We start from the raw sequence: 23,425 nt of genomic DNA, 5'->3' as shown, positions 1-23,425 counted from the left end.
GATATTTGTTAATCGTTCCCCTGCCTCTCGGGGGGGGGGGGGGGGGGTGGGTGGGGGGGGGCGGGGAGGGCCACAGCCAGGAATCTCCCCAGGTGGCTGTGAAAGTGGCCTGAAGACTATGGACCAAAGAGCGAGGCTGCCACCTAATGGAGAAATCAGATATAATGGCTCACTGGTTGAGGGCCTGCCGGATACCAGGTGATGTTTTATTGGATTCTCACAACAGCCCTGTGAGAGAGGTGGAGACAAGGGCCCCGAGACACAAAAAGATGAAGCCACGTGCGCAAGGCCCCAGTTGGGCAGGGTTTGAGCCTGGATTTGCACCTGTCTGGCCCGCAAGAGAGCCCCAGGCTTCCCTCTACATTCTCACGCTGGTCCAAGAGGAAGAGGACCCCTGGACTGGGCCGCTTGATTCCCTTCTGATGTCTGAACTTCCCCTTGACTTCCAGGCAGGGCCTGGAAAGAAAGAGACGCTCTGTCCCAGCACAGCCTGGAAATTAACAAGCTGCCATCTCCAGCTGCAAGTCCAAAGCCAAAACGGGAAACTGAACTTCCTCTGGTCTCCACCACAAAGCTCCCAGCCCCGGGAGAGCGGTTTCTAAACATGGGCCTGGGTGCACATACTCAGGCAAGAAGGGAAGAGACCCCAGCACATTCAAGCGTGTGGATGTGTGTGCCCCCACAGCACACACACACCTCGGACGGTCCAAGTCACCCCCGTCTTGCCTCTCCTCTTCTCATCCCGAGGACAGTCCTGGGTGCTGAGCCACTCTGGGCACTTCAGACGAGGCCGAGGGACCTTGGGGGCCTTGAAGAGGTTGCTCTCTCTTCCCTTCCACCGGGAAACCCGTCCTCTGGCTGCAAATGGAGTGAAGAAGAATTCCTGCACAGACAGAAGGACGACGATGGAGAAGAGGAGGGACCATGTGCCAGGCACTCCCTCGCCTCATCCTCAAGAGGATGTAGGTATTTTCCTCATTTGGCACATAAAGCAACAGAGACACAGAAAGACTGAGAAACTTGTTTAGGATGAACCAGCTGTACATGTGTGATTAAAGGCAGAGAAGTAAGGGGAGTGGAGACTCACCTGCAGCCACGGAGACATTTAGAGATTCGAGTCCAGGAGGCAGCTGCCGGCCGGGCCGGATGCTAAGGAGAAGCTGGCAGGAGGCCTGCACCTCCCGGGACAGACCAGAGCCCTCGTTCCCTGCAGGGTACGGGGGCCAGAGTGTTAGGGAGGCCCCAGCTGTTCACACAGGCACTCAGAAAATGCACGTCTGAGCACAGAAAAGCAGGGGCATCCACCTACCCAGCACTAGAAGAGTAGGCCGGTCCCAGAGGAACTCCAAGCAATTAGTGATGGGGATCTCAGAAGACAGGGAGATCTCAGGCCCCGGGCAGCCCACCGTGCCAGCCACGAGCCAGCCCTGCCGGGCTTTGGCCTGAAACAGGGAAGAAGAAAGCATGCTCTAGCTCACCAAACCTTCATCAGAGCCCCGGCCTTGCCCATATATTCATTCCCTCGCTGAGCCACTAGATTCAGTCAGTAGTTATTAAGCACCTAGAACGGGCAGGTTCTGTTCTAGGCACTCGCATAAGGCAATGAACAAAACAGGCCCAAATCCCATCCTCGTAGAAGGGTGGTCAGGGAAGGCCTCACTGAAGTGACATTTGAATGCAGACCTGAAGGAGGTGAGGGAGCACCACGTAGACATCTGGGGGAGGAATATTCTAGGCAGAGATCAGTAAGTGCAAAGGCCCAGAGGTGGGTGCTTACCTGGCATGCATGAGGAACAGCAGAACAAGGTGGCCAGTGGAAAGGGAGCCACTGAGACAGGAGAGGAAACAAAGGGCCACGTGAGGTAGGACCTCAAAAGCCACTGGAAGGCCTTTGGCTTTTACTCTGAGAGATGCAAAGGCTTTGAAAGTTTTTTGAGCAGAGAACTAGTAACATGGTCTGACTTATGTCTCTACAGAATCACTCTGCCTGTGTTGAGAGCCACTAGCAGAAACAAGCAGACCAGTTAGGTTTCTGCAATGATACAGGCTAGAGATGATGGTGGCTTGGACCAGAGTGGTAACAGTGGAGATGGTGAGAAATGGTGAGAATGTGGAAATAACATCAAGGTAAAAACAAAAGGATATGCCAACAGGTGGGACATGGTGAGAGTAGGAAGAATCAAGGAGGGTGCCAAGGTTTTGGGGCATAAACAACTGAAGGCATGGAGGAGTTGCCATCAATTGAGCTGGGTAAGTCTGCAAAAGGAACACGAACATTTGGAAATCTTGTTTGAAATGACCATAAGACAGAAAAAAAGAGCTGTTGAGCAGGCAACTACATATGTAAATCTGAGGTTCAGGAGCAAGATCCAGGAGGGATACAAGTTTGGGAGGCATTCGAATATAGATGGCATTTAAAGCCATCAGATTGGATGCGGCCAACAAGAAATGAATATATACAGAAAAGAGATCCAAGGACTGTGACTTGGGAGCCCTGGGAGAGGATGGTCAGGGAAGCTGCTAAATACAGGGCAGTACTGCCCCCTTGTATCCAGCAAGGGAAGCACAGCTGAAGAAAAATGTGTATGGACCAGGAGTGGGGTTTTATTAATACTTAGGTTTGCCCCTTCCTTCTTAGGTATTGAAGTGGTTTTTTTGGTGGTGGTGGTGGTTTTGAGGGTTTCTTTTGTTGCTTTGTTTCTTCGCTTGTGGGAAGGACGAGGGGAAGGGCATAGACTAGTCCCTGTTCAGGTTGCCTTTCAAGCCGCGCCCCTCCTGGAGGAACCAGGAGCCATCTGTTCCTCACAGCTGAGCATTTACTGAATACCTGCTTACTGGGCAGTGAGGCACTGCGTAAACCCGCAGGAGGCGCAAAGACGTACGCCTCGGAAGGGAGTGCAGTAAAAGTCCCTAACATCAGATTCTGCTCCGTGCGTGTGTGCTTTCCTTTTTTTTGGCCGCGCCGCGGGGCGTGTGGGATCTTAGATTCCGACCGCGGATGGAACCCGCCCCCCCTGAATTTGAAGCGCGGAGTCTTAACCACTGGACCGCCAGGGAAGTCCTACCATGTGTGGTTTTTAAAACTCCGGATCTTTCTCTTCCTAAAGGGATTTAGAAGGATGTAGGAAGCGATACCAACACGCCCTCTTCTCTCCCTTTCGTCCATCAGCTGCTAGCTGGGGGCCCTTGGAGAGACTTAACTTGGCTCATTTCTTCTCCTTTACTGACACCCCGCCTCCCCTCCTTCTCCGCGCCATTACCTGTAAAAAACCGGCCAGGTCATCAGTGGAGAACACGTCCATCACCTCCATAGCCCCGGCGCTGGCCTTGCTGACTACAGGACTGAGCGGGCAGCTGCAAGGTTTCCCCATGCCACCGTATGAGGCTGGGTGATCTCAAGCCCGGTGCCGTGCCCTCCCCCCAGGCCCCAAGAGTTAGGGGTGAGAATTTTGGCGTTGGGGAGGCCTGGCTGAGGGACCACCCAAGAGTCAAGGTGCTTAGGAACTGGGCTGCGCCTCCAAATTGGGGCACACGGGGAATAAGGGGAGGCCATGCCTGTTTCTCCGACTGGTGATGACTTTATCCACTCCGAGAAAGTGAGCGGAGCGCAGCACGGCCCCAAGAATCCGGGGATCCTGTAGCCCCTCGAGGACGAGCCACAGCTGCTGGGGGTCGTCTCCCGGCCGAGCCTCCCCGGCCTCAGCCCAGGGCCGGGACCGCAGCGGGCTCACTTCCATGCAGACGCCCTGGTGGACCTGGTAGCGGCACAGGACGTCCAGCTTCCGCCGACTGGGCCGCAGAACCGGGATGTCCCGCGCCTCAGCCGCGCGCAGCAGCTCGGCCCGCTCCCCCTGCAGCCTGGACCTACCGGCCTGGAGCAGGAGCCGGGCCACGCGTCGGCGGGCGGCCCGCAGAGCCAGGAGACACGGGGACAAGCCAAACAGAAGCTCCAGCCCCCCGGCCGGCCGCGGAGTCGGCGCCAGGTCATCCAGGAGCAGGCGGCTTAGCTCCTCCCCGCCAGGCCGCTCCCCACGCCCCGACGCTTGGGAGAAAGGACGCGTGAGGAGGCGGCCGCAGCAATGCCAGGTCGCGCCCCCGACGGCCGAGAGCAGTGCCATGGTCGATGCCCCAGCTGCGTCCTCAGGAGTGGTCAACCCCGCCGGGGCCCGCTCTCAGGCCCCGAAAGCGGGTGAAGGGGACCCGAAGGCTGCTCCCGGCCCACCCCCTCAGATACAGGAAAGGCCAGGATTCCCAGTCGTGTGCTGGCCAGAACCCGGCCGCGGAACCTAGACAGGCCCCTCCCGGCCCCGACGTGAGCCACTCTGCTTCCGCGTTCGGACGGCCCCGCCCCCGGCCTGGAGCCGCACGGCGCATGCCCACAGCGCCCTCTGCAGGGCCGGCTGAGCGACGACTTCCACCGCTCAGTCACTGGCCCGAGGGGTGCTCGCCGGGGAGCTGACCCTACTGTGGGCTGCGTTCTGCACCCTTCAAGGTCCCAGGAGGCTGGAGGACCTCACTTACCCTGGTACCAGCAAAGGACACTTTAAGGGGATGTACTGGCTTTCCTATTCAACCTGGTTAGTCGTGGTGACTCCCTCCCCACATCCGGTCCTCCACCGGGCGCTGGTGACTTTCCTCAGAAGATTCTCCCACATCCAGCCCCTCCTCTACACCTCCATTGCCTGTCAAACCATCGACACCAGTCAGCAGGACCCCACCAATAACTTGCTGTGCCATGGTGCTGATTCTCTAAGTGACAGCTCTGTGCCTGACCTGCACCTGCTGACAAACCAACCGATGCCCTTGGCCCACAGGTAATGGCCAGACTCCTTGCTCAGCACTCAGACCTCCGGGGGATCCAGGCAAGGAGCTACGTTTTCAACCCCACCTCACTCCTGCACTAAGTTCTGTGCTGTTCCCACAACACCGCATGCTCTTCCGGGCCTCCCCGCCTTGCAAGCCCTGTTGTCTTCTTTTCTGGCAGGCAAACTCCTACCCATTTTCAAGACCCAGCTCAAAGGTAATGCACACTCCAGGAGTGATGCCCCCCATCCATCCACCTTCCCACTCTCCTGGAAGAAACTCTGAGACACAACCATTCCTGATCACAGCAAGGGGGAAGACCTGAAAGACACTTCTGAAGCCAAGGCAGGTTTTCATAGTTTTTCTTTTTTAATGATCACAGTGAAACCCACATGGGAGGCAGGCCCTGGTACTCTGCTGCCATAGAGTGGAGTGAGGACCCCACCGGGGGCTGAGAAGCCACAGTGGGGCTGGAGAACTGGGACGGGGAATAGATGGGGTGGGGGGTGGGATGCAGGGAAAGGAGGAAGCCCAGAGCCCCGAAATCCATTCAGATGGAAGGTGAGGGCTTCCCTCTGCCGCCTCATCCTGAAGGGACGGGGGTGGGGTGCAAGAAGATAGGGGAAAGCCCCACTTTTGGCCACAGCCCCTTTCCCAGGTCAAAGGGAAGAGACCAAGGACAGCAAACAAAGGCCAAGGAGCCCAAGAAGGAGACCAAGAATGAATCAGTAGGGAAAACAAACACCTCCTCTCCCCTGCCCATTTTTCAAATTCGGTGGAAACAATTTGACAAGATTATATGAAATCTCAAACAAGTTTTCTAGCCCCTGCTGGGGGTGGGGAAAGGAAGTGGAATCCAAGGGTCCAGAAATCAACACCCCAAATCCAGAGGCAGGTGCCAAGCCTTGAGGGGCAGGGAGGGAAGGAGGAGCTCCCCACAGGAAACTAGGTCACCTGCTCCGTGGGCCTCATCTGGATGTCTCCGATCTGCAGAAGGCACAAGGCTTGAGGCAGCCAGGACCCTCTCCCCACCCCCTTAAAGCCTCCCTGCTCTTCTCCTCTGGGGACGGTCGGGCTCCTCTGGGGGATGGACATCCAAGGCCAGACTCACCTGGACATGTGGCGGGGTGCTGAGGACATAGATGACAGCCTTGGCCACATCCTCAGGTTTGAGACACTGAGAGCACCAGGGGAAAGGGGTGAGATGAGGGCAGGATGGATCCAAGTCCCCTCCCACCACTGAGGTCCTCTCCAGCACCGCCATTCCCACCCCCACCCTGCAGGAGGGGCGACAGGCTGGCTAGAACAGCGAGGTCTAAAGGCCAGGGTTCCCTCTGCCTTCATTTAGGAAGTGAATGTCTTCACTGGGCCCCACCTTCATGTGTTCATAGATGGCAGCTGCCTTCTCAGGGTCCTTGTCATGGAGTTTGAAGGCGAATTGTGTCTCCACCACTCCTGGAGAGATGCACTGGGCCAACAGAGACAGCCTGCTCAGGAGCTGAGCCCCAGGCCTTGGGGAGGTTGCAGAGAAAGGATGGAAGCCAAAGGGCCCCAGCTTCACAGTGATGGCTGCCCGATGTCCAGCAGCCACCTCCTCCCTCCAAAGCTGCCACTGGGGATTATCAGAATGATTCCTACCAGCTACAGAGCCATTACTATAAGCCAGGTCAGTTTTACAAAGTGGTGTCCCTTAAAACCTCATAACCTGAGAGGTATTATCATCTCCATTTTACAGATGAGAAGACTGAGGTTTGGGGAGGTTGAGCGAGTCACCCAAGGTCATACAGCCTTCAAAGGAAGAGCCCAGAGTCCCCCTTTCCAGCCGTGGTTTCCCACAATCCCTTGCTTTCCCTCAGTCTCACCCCACCATGTTCCCTTCAGGTCACCCGCCTCCCACCTCAAAGTCTGAGAAATGCGGGAACTCAGGTACTCAGCAGGGCCATGCAAGTAGCCGCAGAGCCCAGTAGATGTGGGCCCAGTACAGACCCGGGAGCTCTAAGCAGTACAGCCAGGACATGGGCCCCCGGGCCGCGAGTGTGTGGGGTGAGCGGGCCTGTGCCTCTCAACCCCCACCAGGGCCAGGCCACCCCTCACCGTGGCTCGGATGTGGGTCTGGGCCTCCCGAAGCTCTTGCCTCAGCCCCTCTGTCAGCGCAGTGACGGCATACTTGGTAGCACTGTAGAAATGGGCCACGGACTGGGGTGGCACTTGGTGGCCAGACATGCTGGGTGGGAGGAAGGAAGGGGAAAGGAGAGAGTGAAGCAGTGCCCCCTGCTGTACCAGCCAACCCCACCCCCTGGACGCCTTCTAAGCGGGACCTCCAGAGGCCATCCTCAGGGCCACTGGCCCAGCTCCTGTAATTCAAGCAGCATCTGTGAGCCCCACTCTTCCTAGAAGTCCTCCCTACGCCGACCACAGCATTCACCCTCCAGTCCACGCAGGTTGTCAAAACACGATTTCATCTGTGTGTTCTCTGATGTGGTTCTATTGGGAGATCTGTGGGACAGAGGCCACGTCTCCGGGGACTCCCCAGTGACAGAGACTGTGCAGTCTTTGTGCCACGAGGTGAGGTTCATGCTGCAGCCTGAGGAATGGAGAACCTCAGTCCCAGGAGAGCCCCCAGGCTTCAGCTGCAAAGGGGCTGAGCTACCCCTTCCAGCCAACTAGGGGCTGGCATTTGACACATACTATTCTTCCCCTCACCACAGTCGTGCCATTTGGATATTAACTGGGTGTTAAATCCCTGTTCTACCACCCAGGAAACTGAGGTCCAAGAGGTCAAATGAGCCGCAGCAGATCACCCAGCTTGGAGGGTGCGTGGTGATCTGAACTCTAGCCCTCGGCCACCGGCCTCACCTGTTGATGTTAATGATGTGCCCGTCATCCACCTTCCGCTCCCTCATGGACTGGTAGGCTTCCCGTGTGCAGATGCTGAGGGCCAGCACGTTCACCTGCAGGCCAGAGGGGCAATGGGGTGTCTCCAGCTTGGGCCCATCTGAGCAGGTGATGGAGCCACAGAGCACCCTGCGGTTGGGGGGGCAGGTGGCATCCAAAACAGAGTCCAGATCCTACCAGAGACCAATGAAGGGGACAGGGCACCTGGCTTTAGGTTCCTCCCCCTCAAGTCACCAGCCCCAGCTGACAGCAGAGGAAGCACCTCTCCCTGGACGATGCCCCCCAAACGCACCCACGACCCAGGAACCCTCCCTGTCTTGGCCGTCTCCTGTGCAAACAGCGGGACCTCTACCTTAGGGAATCATCTCCTTTCTTCTCCAAATGCCCTACTCTTCACTGGCTCGCCTCTCTCCTAAACAGCCTAAAATCCATCCAAAAAAGACTTTAAAAATCTCTCTCCTCAGGACAGATCTTAGCCTCTCCCCACCTTACCCACTAGTCTCTGTGCCTTTCCTGTCCCTCCCCTGAGACTACAGTGGAGAGGAGAAGGCCTGATCCTCCTTCATTCCACGCCTTCCTTTAACCTCTGTTCCATCTGTAAGACTAGGCACAGACTCTTCAGAGCGTGGGGTAACTTGTCACAGGATGGCAAGGGACGTCCCAAGGGCATGGGGGCTTCCTGCCTTCCTTGGCCCCCTCCCACTCCTGCTCCTCTGGCAGAGGTGACCCCAGATCCCCGCCCTTCCTGGAGCAGAGGCCTGAAGAAGTGTCGCTGCTCTAAAGCTCCTGCCCAGCCCCACCCCTTTAGCCTCACCCACGAGGACAAGCTGCGATAAAGCTTTCAGCAGGTCTTCGCTCTCTCCTCTGGGGAAGAGAGGAGACCAGCCGGGAGATTAGATGTTTCTCTTTATCGGGTGTCAGAGCCAGGCATCAGGACAAATACTTCGGTGTAAACCTGCCCCAGCATTCACGGCAGGACATAAGAGGTTTCCAGCCCTGCTTCTGGTCCTCTTAACAATGTGGGTTTCTGGGGCAGAGAACTGAGCTCCTGAGGACGGATGGATGGAGTAAGAGAAACAGATCTCCTTGGGCCAGGGGAGTGGATTCTCCTAGGTACAGGGGTCAGGGGTTCCCTGTGTGTTCAATGATGTGGTTCTATTGGGAGATGCCTCATAAGACGATCCTAAGAGAATTACATAGTGTTCAAGCTGAAAGGGGTCTCAGGGATTTAATATATGTGCCTCACTTTACAGATGGGTAAGCTGAGGCCCAGGTTTAAAGACTCCCTTACTGCAGGTGACGACCGCAACTCGGATCTCCCAGAAGGCTCTCTGAGGGCAAAGGCAGTGCTTCATCTCCCGTTTATTGTTTCAACTTCCATTGCATATTTCTGGGCCCAAGCCCCTGTTAGGTGCTAAATCTATTGTGAGCACATGTGAAAAGGATTGTGAGGGGAAAGAAGCATCCCATTTACACAACGCTTTCGACGTCTCAGAATATCTTCATACCCCAATATCGCCTCACAATACAGTCTAGAAGTTGAAAACCCATGTCCTGAAGGCTGTGTTTGGTCCACACATGGTTTCGAAACATTTTAAAATTCACTTCCAATATGTATTGGAAGGTTTCATATATTCAAAAATTACCTGTGGAGCGTTTGCAGGCTGAGGCTATGACAGAGAGTACAATAGACAAAACTCCTTGCCCTCCTGGAGCTGAGGTTTTGGTGAATGGGCGGGGTGAGGTTCCACATGAAAATCTAGGTCCCCTCTGCTCTCAGGGAAGTCACAGGATCTGCCCGCACTGCCCAGACTGCAGCGCAGCCACCCCCAGACATCCATGTGCTTTCCCATATGACCCGCCTCCCTCCTTTATGTACCTACCCACCCCCAGGGGACACTGGAGTTTGTGACCCCAGATATTGATGGTCTAGGTGTGTTTCATCCCAATTAAATGTGACAAGACTGAAGCTCAGACAGCGTAACTACCTGCCTGAAGCCACATAGTTACTGGCGGGGCTGAGTGAGATCATCATCTTCTTCATCTCCTGTCTCTTGGTTCCTTTTCTTCCCATAAGACCATGGTCCCAAGCCCTCAGCACAGTGCTGACACTTGGGGACGTTCAATAGAAAGAAATCAGCCTAGACTTTAAGAACTGCCCCCAGGGGCTCAAAGGAAAGAAGAATGAAAAAGATATGGCCATTCATCCACTCTCTCTCCTTCAGGGGAGGAGAAGCAGGGGAGAGTGCCCCAGGTAGGAAACTGAAGGCCCCTCTCAGTAGATGTCTATCCCCAGCAGCCCCCTGGCTCCTGGCTCCCCGCTCTTCTCCCAGCCTCTCCCCCATCCCTGTCATCCCCAGCCACAGGCCTGCAGCCCTTACATTGAACATGTCCTTCCAACCGCTGGTGCTGCCTGAGAGCAGGGTGTCAGGCCGGGCCAAGCCAGCGTTGTTGATACAGATGTCCACACCACTGTGCTGAGAGCGGACCGCCGAGAACATGGAGAGGATGTCCTCCTCATTTGACAGGTCACATCTGTAGGGCATCAAAGTCCCGGGGTAGCCTGCACTCTTACATTCGGCAGCCAGCTCCTATGAAACCCAACAGGGGTCTAACTGAGGTGAGCCGCTCACTCCACGCCTCCCCACCCGGAGATAACCTCCCACCGGTGTCACTGCTCACAGAACTCTCGCCTTTGGTGGCCAACTTGCAGCCACAGAGATGTTGGGACTGCCCATCCCCAAAGCGTGTCCTCTTTGGTCAAAGTCCCGGGGGTGGGGGGTGGTGAGAGCTATCCCTGAGGGAGGGAGGGGAAGCTGAGACCATCCATGGAGGAACCTGAGGGATAAACTCGAGTCTTCAGGTCTAAAAGGGGAGAAGGGCTGAGGCTGTGAGTGTGTCAGGGAAGGGGCCCAGGGATCCTGGGAATGGAGTGATATCTCTTTTCTGACTCTCTCCCAATAGGAACACACCTCCGCTCATAGGGGAGATGCAAGCCTCCCCTATGTCCCTCTCCGGACTCAACCCCCTGCTGCTTCTGCCAGTGCCAAGAGTCACTGAGCTGGTTACACCAGGGCCTCGATTCTCTTCTCTCCCATCACTCCATCCAGTCCCTCCCAGAAGGGCTTATATCTAAACTATCGCCCTCCCTCCACAAACTGCAGCCAGTTGGCTCAGAGTCCTCACACGTACTTTTCAGTTGAGCCCAACTGCCAGTCTCCCCTCATTCCGTCTATAGAAAGGGTCAGGAAGTCGGGACGGATTCTTTCTCTCTGACCCACGGTGCACCACCTTCCACCCCAAAGTTTCTCTGGATACCATGAGCCAAGCCAGGTGGCAGGTGACATTGGGTACCCCTGTGCATTGCCAGGGTCCTCAAGACACTGAGGATCCCTGAGAGAGAAAGATCTGAGAAAGACGGGCCATTGAGAGATGGCTATGAGGGAAGCTGCTATTCAGAATCAGGAAGAATCAGGAAGAAAACAAGCTATGTGGTAGCCTTGGAAGCCAGTGACCGGGCACCCGAGCCTCGTGAAGGTGACTATGTACATGTGTGGGAGGGAGAGGGTTGGCGGGTGCAGGGTGCCCTAGAGGAAGGCCGGCTTGGCCAGCCGCCCTGGAACACCTTCCTTCCCCCAGACCAAGGTGAGAGTAAAGGGTCGGGTCAGATGACATAGGAAATTCTTTTCTGCTTTAACTTGCCAAGAGCTTAAGAGGTACAGTCCTCAGGGACCCAGAAGTCCCCTTTCACCTGATTTCACCTACTCAAGACCACCTCACGAAATAGGGCTGCTCACTGTAGGAGGCCAGAGCTCAAATTTTGTTTTAGTATCGACGAATGAGTGAATCAACCAGCCAAAGCAGCCTGGAATTCTCCCCTCCGCTGGCATTCAACTTCTCCCTTCCTCCTCCGGACTCAAAGCCCTGCAGGAAAGCCAGAATGGAGGGACTCCCTGTCACTGCCTTCTATGCTCTACCTGTCCTCATCTATCCTCAAAAATGACCCGAAATCATGTCAGTCCCGTCACAGCAGAACCATTCTTCCCTCATTAAAGGAGATACCCTGGGGCTGAGTGATCAGCCTGGGGATCTCCTTTGGGCTCAGGAACCCCTTTCCTGGCTGGTTTGGGGTCGGGAGGTGGTAGGAAGAGAAGGCAAGAGTGGCTTTAGAATTAGGGAATCAAGTGGTCTAATCCCTGGTCTGATCCTCTAGGCTCCAAAGTGCGGGCTGGGCCCTGAGCGCCTCAGGAAAGGAGAAAGGGAGGGGCAGAGTGGGGCAACAGTATAGCCAGGTGACCTTGGGACTATCTAGGAGGCTATAAAGTGCACCTTTGGTCAGCAGCAGGGCGGCGGGGTGGGGGTGGGGAACCGGGGGGAACCGTCCTCCTTCCGGTACACCTTCCCGCTCTGCCCCCACCCAAGGCCTCCTCACCCTCTCCCAGCCCAGGGACTTTGAGCAAGGGTGGAGAGAAAGCTAAGCACTAGCCCAATCCCTGAGACGGGTCTTGCCAGGGGCAAATCCAAAGTGATCCTATGATGGAAATTGCTTGTATTCTTCCTCCCTGCTCCAACATAGCCAACTTCATTTCAGTTTTCTCTGAGCTCTTATCGCTCACAACTCTTGGGGCTCCCAACCCATGTTAAGACAAAAACCAGGAGGTTCAGTTCCACAATGCTTTGTCCCCCAGGGCTCACATGTTCAATGCCCCATTTCACCTAGTCAGTCCCACCTGGGACAGTGAGATTGCAGAAAGGTCTACCTATATATCCCATTTGTCCCTTATGTCCATCGGGTAGGGGCTAACCCTCACATTTCGGGGGAAGATGGAGCTGAGCCTCTTCGGAAAAGTTCCACTCCCACCCCAACCCCACTCGCAGTCCTGGGTGAAAATGATCATGATCAAAACCTGCTCACTTTGCTTGGCTTTGCGGGCTAGGTCTGGGGACCAGAGGAAGCAATCCAGTAGCCAACTTAGCCACTGAGGCGGGAAAGCTTTCTTTCCTTCTCCCTGGCTTAGCCCCTGATCTCTGGCTTCTCCTTCCTCAGCCAACCCGGGCATGCAGGTCGGAGAGAAGGAGAAAGATGCCAGTGAGTCAGAGATTTGGTATACTGGAGTAGAGGCTGTCAGGAAGAAAGGCTCCTTAAAAGACTGGACTTTGAAAAGCGAAGGTGGAGTCCTGCCCTGAGGGGTCCAAAAGCACCTAGGTCCCCTCCACCTAGGCATCCGTCTCTCTTGCCCCTGAGCCTGCTGCAAGTGACCCTGGGGTGGCGGGCAAGTGAGGGCAGCGTGACAGCTTGGCTCCGACCACTCCCCATCCCCTACCTGGACCCTAGCGCGGCCTAAACGACGCCACCCAGAGCGACCCTTTCCCCAGCAGGGCCTTACCTCGATGTTGCTCACGGTGCGGGCACAACCCACCACCTTCAGTCCCTGCTGGACCAGGGCTCGGGCCACAGCCGCGCCGACGCCCCCCGAGGCTCCCGTCACCAGTGCCAGCCGGTCACGCCACCGCTCCATGCCGGCCCTGGCCAGGGTCCCGAGCCGCCCGCCCACCTCTCTTGGGGAGCCCAGCACTTGGATCGCAGAGCTCCGCCCCGGGTCGTAGGGACCCGGCCACTCTCTTGTCACCACCGCGGCAACCGCCCCCGACCTGCCCCAGTAACAGCTGCGCCTGGACCTGCCTCCACTCTGGCCTGCCTCCGCCCCCGGCTCCACCCTCCGCTGCTCCGCAGTTGCCAGAGGACCAACAGCGGCCAGGCCACCCCGCCCCCTGCGCGTGCATTGAGGGCACGACCCCGCCCCCTCCGGCCCCGCCCAGTCTGCGCCGGGAGGAAACCGCTCTTCGCGGGACAGGGCCCCGGGTGCTGGGAGCTCGCGGTCCTGCTTTCCTGGTGAGCGCCTACCCTCCGGGGAGGAAAACGAAGTTTCGCGGGGGCTTGCACGAGGCCCGAGAACGCACGTACTCCTGCCTCCTGCTCGGTCTGCCTTCCCTGTTCCTGACCCCTAAGGCCAGGAAGAGAAATTAAGGGCACTTAAGGTGACTCCAACGCCTTCCTAAACCAGCCGGTGGCTGATGGGAAGGATTCAGCTCAGAAAGGGCTGAGTGTCTCAGCCATAAACGCTGGGTGACCTTGGGAGGGGCTTTCAACCCTACCTGACCCCTTGGCCTTACTAACCAAGGAGAACTGATGGTTAAAAATGCAAAGACCCCCAAGTACACGGGTACTGGGGGGGTTGTGTCCCTAATGGCCTACAGTCTACAACTTTCCTAAGCCTTCCCACTCCCATTGGAGCAAATGTATCACTGTGTATGTAAGAGATTAAAGCAATAGCTAACATTTATTGAGCGCTTACTGTGTGACAGGCACTTTTATAAGCACTTTAAATATATTAATATGCCCAAGAGCCATATGAGACAGTACCTATTAACACTTTCTTTCTATAGACTATACTGAGACAAATGTGAAGCCTGGCTTGGATGGCAAGCAGTCCAGTATTAGGCCAGGGGATGTGCTCCTAAACTGCCTTCACTCCACTCTCCTTTGTCTCTTCTTAGGTTGTTGGTTCTGTCCAAAGTAGAACTCACTTTTCTGACCACTAAGGATATTCCATCAAAGCATGAAAACTGCTTCACTTCTGCATTCTTTATATAGCCATCCTTCCAAAAAGAAAACATCTCTGCATAACTACTGGAATCCTGCTACTGCAAGCAATGGAATAATCAGTGAACGTGGCTGGTTTATTCATTCAACAAGCACTCCTGTGTTTGGCCCCAGAGGCAAAGATTAAAACAAAATAAAACCAGCCCTTGCTTAATTTAGGGATCTCAAGAGAACCTGACTGCGACAGGGTGGTGGAGAGGGGTTTGGGCTCAGAGCCAAGGGCTGTGGGAGACCCTTAGTCATTTTTTATGGATTCCAGGATGAAAGCAAACAAGAGTCAGAAAGAAATGACTCACTTTATCTGCCCCAATCCCTATACAACACTTTGATTTGAAAAGACAACTCAGGGGTGGATCAAAAAAATGCCACCAACTACAAAAGTTAAATCTCACTAAGCTTCTGCTGTTGCCCATTTGAAATCTGATTAGTAGTCTGATTAAGTGGTAGAAAGCCTATAAAATTCACTCCATCCCCACCGCACAGAGGTATTGGCCGTCCCACTATTTGTCTGCTGCCCACCAAGTATCAACCTGTAGACACAAAACTCTAAGCACATGAGTTTACTGAATTATTGACTCAACCTTTTAAATGGCAGCCAAATGCTACTCCTAGGGGAATCTCTCCTCCTTTAGTACTCACAGACAGCTTGTGAAAGCAGTAAACTGTAATGCCACAGTGACCTTATTGTTGGAAACCAGATAAGGAACAGGCACTTATACAGACTGCAGTGTGGTTAGCCCTCAGTGCTCTCAGTTCTCTACATGCTGAGTAATTACTTATCAGCAAACCTTTGGTTGAAATTCTGCCAAGTTTTGTTCTCATTCTTCTAGTTCAATATGAACCTCTGAATTTAAGGTGCTTTGTGTTATGTATCAGGGAACTTTATTAATAACAGCAATTAAAAGTCTCATGAGGAAGTAAGATGCTAGCCAGTATTTAAAGGTATCGCAGCAAACTTATCCTTTCAAAGCAGAAGCCTGGAAACTGCTTTTCTCGGCTGTCAACTCTGATGAAGGGAAGAATTTGTCTTCAGCAATCTGTCTCTCTCTCCTCATTTGCTCCTCATCCTCTCTAACATCAACACTGGCCAAGTACCAAGACCACAGGTGGCAAATTAAAATACTGCCACACATTAAGCAGAAACATGTACACCAAGTTTTACTATGCGTATTAATAAATATTCTTTATTTTAAATTTTGCACATTGCGCTTTAACATTACATCCAAACATTTCGCAAGTGGATGTCTACTTTGTAAAACCATATATTCAGCTCATTGTCATTTCTGTACAGAAGTATAAGTACAACATTACTTTTTGCCACTAAGTTGCTTTTTAGTAAGTCTCACAGGAAGAGAAACATTTAATGAAAAGGGATGGCTTAAATCATACGGCAGGCCTGCGCAGCCACACAACTAAAGACACAAGCCTGAAGAAAGAACAAACTAAGGAGGTTACCTCCACCGTCTCCCAAAACAAGAAAGAATCACATTGATTTAAGATAAAATTTTGCCATAAGTCACTAAGAGTTTTTTTTGAAAGAGAAGGCGCAGTAGTCATCTTGAGTGTTTCATTGAAAGACAGAGCTATTTTATTTATTTAATTTGCTCCAGCTGTTGTCAACCAACCACTACAAATGGGGCTCTTGTGATCATTTAAGCGGCAGTATTTATTAAATTTCTCCTTCAGATGCTGTCGGTATTGTTCTCTATTGCTGTAGAAAGACTGGTTATTAGCCATAAATGACTGTATTTCATCTTGTGAGATAAAGATTTCCTCATCTGAAGTACATTCAGACTCATCCTGCAAATTAAAGCAGTAGTTAAGACTATGACTTAAATTAAGAATGCAAAATGCTATGGTGATGGAGGACAGAGAAAAATTAAAGCAGTCTAACCTTTAGTTTAATTGGAATGTTTACAGGATAAGCATAATGTCATTCTGTCTTAGAAAGTACTAAGTAAGAATAAAAGGCAACTCAACTTGGTTTAAATTACAACTGGATCTGTAATTTGTCCTAGAAGCCTACAAGCAGACTCCCAACACACTTCAGCCTTCAAAAGTGATTAGGGATGGTTACAAATAGCTACCAAACTTTAAATAACCTGACTTATCTCTGGCTGGTTCTATGTTGAAACTTTTATCTCTACACATTAAGTAAAATATAACCTTTTTTAAACTTATGAAATACATAGCATCACCATTAAACTTTACAACCATATAAAAAAGAAAAAACCTAATATTCTAAAGGATTTGGTTCCCTTGGGATCCCATAATGACTACAGAAAAGATACCACCCTTCTCCTTCTTTGCCCCTCCTCCAAGTCCCACACAAACTATGCACTGGGTCACTTGCAATCAGGTATAATTCATCTAAAGTATCAAGAATTGGAGTCAGTAATAAAAGATTTTCCAGGTTCAGTTATATGCTTTTATCCTACATGACACCTAAAGGAAGTAACCTAGAAAGTGGGCTCTAGTTCAGATTCTATATTCTTTCCTGGTCTGGAAGGGTAGCTACCATAAATTGCCACTCAGAAAGGCAGTTTGCTTATAATAACCCTCGTCAAGGAGTCAGACTCCTGGACATAATGCTAACTCTATCCCCGTCTCCCAAGTAATCTTTTCTACCTCTGAGACAAAGGAAGACGAGGAAATGTGCTCCAGAGTAGTTAAGTGGTAGAGCAGGAATGAAGTCACCAAAAAATAATGAAATACTGCCCTTAACTGCTTAAAAGCCTCCTCCCATTCCCAACGTTAAACCCTCAAATACGTTCCCTCCCACATCTACCCCGTGAACAATCAGTTATCCACAAAAAGATAATCATGGCTTACTTACAAGGAGTTCAACTAAGCTCTTGGCACCTTTTCCGGAATCAGGACCAAACGACGTTTCTGTATGTTCTGCAAACTGTGGTACATTTTTCCTATGCTCAAACCAAGGCAGTGGCTGCCCACCCTTTTCAGAGGTACAACAGCTTTCAGGATGTGTATCTTTGGTCTTGTCACGGTGAAACACTGTGTGCACGGTATTTCCTGAGGCCTCTCGATTACCTGGATCTGTAATACAGCTTCCAAGCTTTTGGATCTGAAACCACAGCAAAAGAACTTCTCAGGTAAAAAGGCAGGGAATAATAGCAATTACTATTTTTTAAAGAAAAAAAATACCCTGAGAGTGTGTTAAGATTTTAGCAGGAATACTGAATAACAGCAACAGCTGGCAGTTACCAGGCATTTACTGCACACCAAACGCTATGCTAACCCACCAATATAATTTCACTTCATCTTCACAGAACCTAATCTGACAGGGACTATTATCTACATTTCACAGATGGGAAAACAGATCAAGCAAACTGCTCAAGATTACAGAGCTAAGGGGCTTCCCTGATGGCGCAGTGGTTAAGAATCCGCCTGCCAGTGGAGGGACACGGGTTTGAGCCCTGGTCCGGGAAGATCCCACATGCCACGGGGCAACTAAGACTGTGTGCCACAACTACTGAGCCTGCACTCTAGAGCCCGTGAACCACAGCTACTGAAGCCCACGCACGCAGACCCCGTGGTCAGCAACAAAGAGAAGCCACCACAATGAGAAGCCCACGCAGTGCAACAAGGAGTAGCCCCCGCTCACCGCAACTAGAGAAAGCCCGCGCATAGCAACGAAGAGCCAATGCAGCCAAAAATAAATAAATAAATAAATCTATTTTAAAAAAAAGATTACAGAGCTAAAAGATTAAAAACTATTATGAAAAGAATGAATTGGATTTATGACTCACATCGACTGTTGGACAAATGACCACATCAGACATACACATGCATATAAATTCACAAGATGAGCAACCAATGGAACTGCATAGGTACTCATTCTTAAAAAAAAAAAAAAAAAAAATCCTAGCAGCTAAGCTGCACACTTGCCACTCCAAGGAAAAGAACAAAGGTTTAAGGATTCCAGGTTATGACACTTACATGTTCATCACATTTCAACATCTTGCTTTTCTTTTTCTTCTTTTTATTTTTTCCTTTGGTGGTGTTCTCTTCAGAATTTGCCCAACATTCAACACAACTATCGCCATCATCCTCTTTATCTTCACAGTGATGAACACAGGAGTCATCACCTGCAGAAATCAATAATCTCTTATTTGGGTGTTTAAATCAGCCATGTAGCAGAAATAATTGGGAGGCTTAATCTGAACCTACCGTGTTCATCATGATTACAAATGCCTTCAGTGCAGGCAACGTCCGAACCCTCCCGAGAACCAGTTTCACTCCCTTCCATGCTAGATGAATATCCACAATCACTACCATTACAGTGTGGCGATAAGCCTGAGTATAAATCAAGTGAGAGTTACAATTAACATGCCAATAAATATATTAAGACAAAGAATGAACCAACTGGGGACCACAGAAAAATTTCAAAATTGATGGCTTACTGAAAGTAAAAAGTGCATTAAATAATGAAAATATGATTGGAGCTTTACAATTTTTGATTTTGTTATTATTTAACAAATCAAACACCATAAAGAAAAAGGAAATACTAAGTGTCTGACTAAATGTTATGATATTCTTAGGGCTGTAAAGCAGTTCCTAAGTTCTAGGTTACAGGATCTCTAAAAGCTCTTATATTAAAAAAAAAAAAAAGAATAAGGAGTTAATTTTTTAAAACTATTTACTTACCTTTCTTTATTTTAGGAGACCCCAAAAGATTGCCACTGCTAGGACAGGTACATGATGTATTTTCATTGGTAACAATTACTTCTACACAACTATTACCATCTTCAGTGCTGCCACAGGCTTTGCAGCTGTTTTCTATGAAGTCTGTTTCCTTTAAGGATCAATATTAAGAGATAGTAAAAAGCTTTACCTCCATAATGGCTATATTTTAATTTTCTTAACCTAAGATAGGAGTTACAAGGTTAAAAATTGAAAAAAATTATTCTCATGAAAAATCACTAATTCATTTCAAGACCAAGAACCAACAAAAGTAAGTTAAAGACTTAATGGTATCAGGGAAGTCTAGGAGAGCTATTCTCAAAGTGCAGTCTGCTAACCCCAGGTCAAAACCATTCCCTAGGTCAAAACCATTTTCATCGTAACACTGAGATGTGATTTGCCTTTTTCATTGTCTTGACACTTACACTGATAATATAAAAGCAACGGTGGGAAAAGTTTCTTTAGCACAAACCAAGGCAGAGGCAACCAAGTATGTACTAACAGTCACCGTATTCTTCACTTGTCAAGCACTCTCATCAGGAAATAAATAGATAAAACGATATTTCACTTATGAATGTCTTTGATGAAGCAGTAAAAATGTGAATTTTATTAAATATGAACTCATGGCGTAGAGGTCTTTTTATTACTCTGTGATAAATGGGAAGAATGCTTAAAGCACTTTTGATGCATACCAATGTATAATAGTTGTCTCAAGTAAAAGTACTTGTGCAACTGTTTAAGTTGCAAGCTAAACTAGCTGCTTTTTCCTGGAACATCAATTTCACTTGAAAGAAAGAATAAGAGACAAATTATGGTTATTCAGACTTGGATATTTAAAAGACATTTTCTCAAAAATGAATGAAATCAGCCTATCTCTTCAAGGAAAAAAATGGACAGTCAATGATAAAATTCAAACTTTCAAACTACAATCAGAATTTTGAAAACTTGCATACACAAGCACAATGAGCTTGAAGCTTCCCAATACTTAAAAGACCTTTCTGATCAGATGAGTAGTGGTTTTAAGATGATTATATGATATTATATAATGAATGTCAATATCTGGAAAGATCTGCATAACTCAGTGAACCATTATCTTTCAAATGACCAATGCATGATGTTACAGAATAATGCATAAATAAAATCTATTCAAAGTGCCAAGACAGACCAATGGGTTTTAATTTAAAAGTATGAAAAGGTCACTGATAAGGTGTCATGTTCCACATTGCAACTAATCTTTAAGAAACTACCACCTGTCAAGTTATAATGCCAAAGAAGAATATCCACAACTATCTGAAAAGGTTTATATTAAAATACTCCTCCCTTTTCCTACTATATATATCTGGGTGAAATCAGACTTTCTTCACATGCTATAACCAAGCAACATATGCTAACAGACTGAGTGAGAATTTACCTGATTCCTTTTAAGCCAAATATTAAAGAGATTTACAAAAATATAAATTAATGCCACCCTTCTCAATTTTTTCTAGTTATTTTTAAAAAAATGTTCATTTTGACATATAGTGGGCTTATTATTTTTAAAAGAATAATAAATAACTTTAAATTTGTCCATTTTAATTTCTAATACACTAAATGCTGATAAGTATAACCCACATAAACAAAAGCTCACTGGGCTCCCCAATTTTTAACAATGCAAAGAAGGGAATTCCCTGGCGGTCCAGTGGTTGGGACTCCACACTTCCAATGCAGGGGGCATGGGTTCGATCCCTGGTAGGGGAATTAGGATCCCGCATGCTGCGTGGCACGCCCAAAAAAACAAAAACAAAACAAAACAGAAAAATGCAAAGGCGTCCTGAGACTGAAAGTTGAGAACTGCTCTAGGTCATGCATGGAGTTAACTTTTCACATTTGGACTATGATCTAGCAGAATACTAAGGTCATGTAATAAGTTAACTAGCCAACATTGTCTCTAGAAAACAAACAAACGACATTAAAGATTTTGGTTTATACAGATTAGAGTAAGAAAAAAAGCCAATAAAGAAGCCAAAGGAGCCACATTCTGGGAAAGCACAGTAAAAGTGCTGAAATCTAGAAATAAGCTATATATTTATGAGTCAATATCAAGAAATACTACCTTCTCTTGGCTTACTTCCTTTTCATCTGCTGTTTGTAAGGGAGTAGGAATATCACATACACATTTATTTTTTCGTCTATTCTTCCGTTTTTGGCGTTTCTTTTCTTGCTTGAGTTCTCTTACTCGTTCCTCCTCTGAAAATTCTTCACAAAGTTGTTCCAATCGACTGATACCCTGTACTTTTTCCACAGTCATCTATTATAAAACAAAGCTGAGACTGAATACTGGCCCAAACTTCCCTTTATTTTCCATGGAAATTCTCACTTGTTAATTTTAAATGATATCACACACATAGAAACTGGTATTTCATGCTGCAATTTTGTCAGGTTAGTTTTCTCATTGTATGAAGAAATGGATGAATATTTACTTTGCTGTGTCTTGTCAGGCAGTCCCCACAAAGAATTTTAAATTTTAATACCTTAAATGATGACAGTCTTAAAATCTACTCAGTAAATGAATATACAACTAATTCCTACCAGAAAGGTAGACTTACACATACTCCAATTTCAAACCAGAAATATTCTAGTTTCAAATTTCAGAATTTTAACACAGCAAAGTAAATATTCATCTATTTCTTCATACAATGAGAAGACTAACCTGATTAAATGATCTAGTTTCTGAAGACACAAACATTCAAAGAGAAAAGGAATAAGAAATCTGTTCAGCAAAAACTAGCACAAACCTCCTCAGACTCCCCAGAACAGTGTTTAAAGTTCATGGATGGGCTTTTGAAAAAGGGTTTATAGCTTTCGTACCATTTTCAAAAAGGACTGGTGACCAGTTAAAGAGTTACAACCATGCCCTAGAATATAACAAAATATTCACTAGCCAAAACTTTATGTTCTACAGAGTATAACTGAAAATAATGTTACCAAATGACAAACATGAAACCCAATACCAGCATTATAAAGAGCCTTCAGTGTGCTTCTAAAAAGTAGCTCTCATATCATGGCATTCAGACACCATTTACTCCATATGATCGGAAAGAAGCAGGCAAACTGGGACTCATTAAATGTTTCTAATTTTGATGCTTATTTTTGGGTTGCTTTTAACTTGTCAACAGTTATGTTTCATAGCAGCTTCTCATTAAATAATCATCAATTTCAGTTTTCTACTTTCAGAATGTCTAAAAATCAAGGCTGGCAGAGGAACAGGATTAAAAAACAAAGAAAAAAAATCCATAAACAACTTCTAAATTTCAGTTCCCCAGCAAACTCCTCTCCTAACCCCCCAAAAGCCATGACCAGTAGATCACAGCTAAGGCAAGGTAAGAGTGGTGATTAAGATTCAGTCCAATAACTTAACTAAGCAATCTGGACACTGAAGCAGTCCACTGTTCTTACCTCAAAACTCTTGCGTAAAGCATCAACACCAAGATAGAAAAGCATCTGCCACGTCTGCTCTTCTGCCCGTAGTTTTTGCCAGATTCGATGCAGTCTTTCATAAAGATGAATTCCCAAGCAGGTCAGAACTTCTTCTTGAGCTATATCTATTGTCTTAGCATGCCTTTCTCTTCTCCTATAAAGGAGAATAAATCACACATATTTCCTAATACCCTTAAGCTGAAACAGTAAAAGATGGATAACACCTGTGCAAGTTCAGGTTTTAAACACAGTCTGCATGCCTAGTAACAAACTAATAACAAGACAGTTATACATTCAAACTCAATGTATATATAAATACACGAGCACACATGTATAAAACCAATGAGAAATACACATGCAGGTAGAACTCAGCCTTAATATTGCTAAACATAAGGTAATTCAGGAACTGGCCCTAAAGAGATGTTTTCCGGAGCACAGAGAAGTCATCATATGTTAAGTGTCCAGCTCAAGTAGGCATGACAGTTCACCTTCCAATTACCGCAAATGCCTGTTTGGTTTCTGTTCTTTTTTTTGAGGAGAAAGACAATACCACCAAAGTGATTCAATCATGGGCAAAAGCCCTCTAGGCCAGTCTTCAGTAGAAGTGTTCATGAACTTCAGTGATAAAAGGAGTGTTTGTATTCTGAATGCCTAGCAGAAAGTAGGCACTCAAATGAGAGTTGATACACAAAACACAAGGGGAGGTGGGTTCAATTTATTGTGAATAACTTTTTTGATTTTCTTTTTACAACAAAGCCAGAGATAAAATTTTAGCTTCCTATATAATTTAGTAATAATATACACAGTTCATGAATTACATTCAATGAAGTATTTCTTAACCCCCTGCTGCAAAGATCTCACTTCCTATGCAAAAACCATCATTATAAACAAAATTTAAACATG

General features: G+C 48.7%; 3 protein-coding genes across 13 annotated transcripts in view; all 3 read right to left on the bottom strand.

Annotated features, from left to right (window-relative positions):
* Positions 1-188: 188 nt before the first annotated feature.
* Positions 189-4,474, bottom strand: MRM1 (mitochondrial rRNA methyltransferase 1). 3 transcript variants are annotated; one of them, XM_079905029.1, is made up of 7 exons: positions 3,869-4,119; positions 3,556-3,755; positions 3,261-3,354; positions 1,310-1,442; positions 1,088-1,207; positions 697-858; positions 189-456 (listed from the first exon to the last, which is right to left on the bottom strand). In XM_079905029.1, exons 1-7 carry the CDS (start codon positions 3,986-3,988, stop codon positions 359-361), a joined length of 927 nt encoding a protein of 308 aa, XP_079761155.1. In that variant the 5' UTR covers positions 3,989-4,119; the 3' UTR covers positions 189-358. The 3 variants fall into 3 exon arrangements, with proteins under 3 accessions (XP_079761155.1, XP_079761153.1, XP_079761154.1); XM_079905027.1 differs by having other exon boundaries at positions 3,556-4,474; XM_079905028.1 differs by having other exon boundaries at positions 189-883; positions 3,556-4,474.
* Positions 4,475-5,014: 540 nt separating this feature from the next.
* On the bottom strand, positions 5,015-13,248 carry DHRS11 (dehydrogenase/reductase 11). Of its 2 annotated transcripts, XM_079905095.1 has the most exons (7): positions 13,086-13,248; positions 10,080-10,289; positions 7,660-7,754; positions 6,898-7,027; positions 6,179-6,271; positions 5,915-5,980; positions 5,015-5,790 (listed from the first exon to the last, which is right to left on the bottom strand). In XM_079905095.1, the coding sequence occupies exons 1-7, from the start codon at positions 13,215-13,217 to the stop codon at positions 5,749-5,751; spliced, it is 768 nt and encodes a 255-aa protein (XP_079761221.1). In that variant the 5' UTR covers positions 13,218-13,248; the 3' UTR covers positions 5,015-5,748. The 2 variants fall into 2 exon arrangements, with proteins under 2 accessions (XP_079761221.1, XP_079761220.1); XM_079905094.1 differs by lacking the exon at positions 5,015-5,790 and having other exon boundaries at positions 5,836-5,980.
* Positions 13,249-15,524: 2,276 nt separating this feature from the next.
* GGNBP2 (gametogenetin binding protein 2) overlaps positions 15,525-23,425 on the bottom strand; it is a 31,879-nt gene continuing 23,978 nt past the window's right edge. For 7 of the 8 annotated variants that reach the window (XM_079905417.1, XM_079905416.1, XM_079905418.1 and 4 more), the window contains 7 exons: positions 22,502-22,676; positions 21,159-21,353; positions 19,031-19,178; positions 18,554-18,679; positions 18,323-18,471; positions 17,199-17,447; positions 15,525-16,162 (listed from right to left, as the gene is read on the bottom strand). In XM_079905417.1, the coding sequence (XP_079761543.1) occupies positions 15,959-16,162; positions 17,199-17,447; positions 18,323-18,471; positions 18,554-18,679; positions 19,031-19,178; positions 21,159-21,353; positions 22,502-22,676 (1,246 nt within the window). In that variant the 3' untranslated portion in view covers positions 15,525-15,958. The remainder of the gene's footprint in view (positions 16,163-17,198; positions 17,448-18,322; positions 18,472-18,553; positions 18,680-19,030; positions 19,179-21,158; positions 21,354-22,501; positions 22,677-23,425) is intronic. The other variant, XM_079905420.1, reaches the window with a different exon arrangement.

This window comes from Stenella coeruleoalba (genome assembly GCF_951394435.1).
Source record: "Stenella coeruleoalba genome assembly, chromosome: 19".
In the NCBI taxonomy this organism is placed as follows: Eukaryota; Metazoa; Chordata; class Mammalia; order Artiodactyla; family Delphinidae; genus Stenella; species Stenella coeruleoalba.
This window is presented reverse-complemented; position numbering and strand designations above follow the sequence as displayed.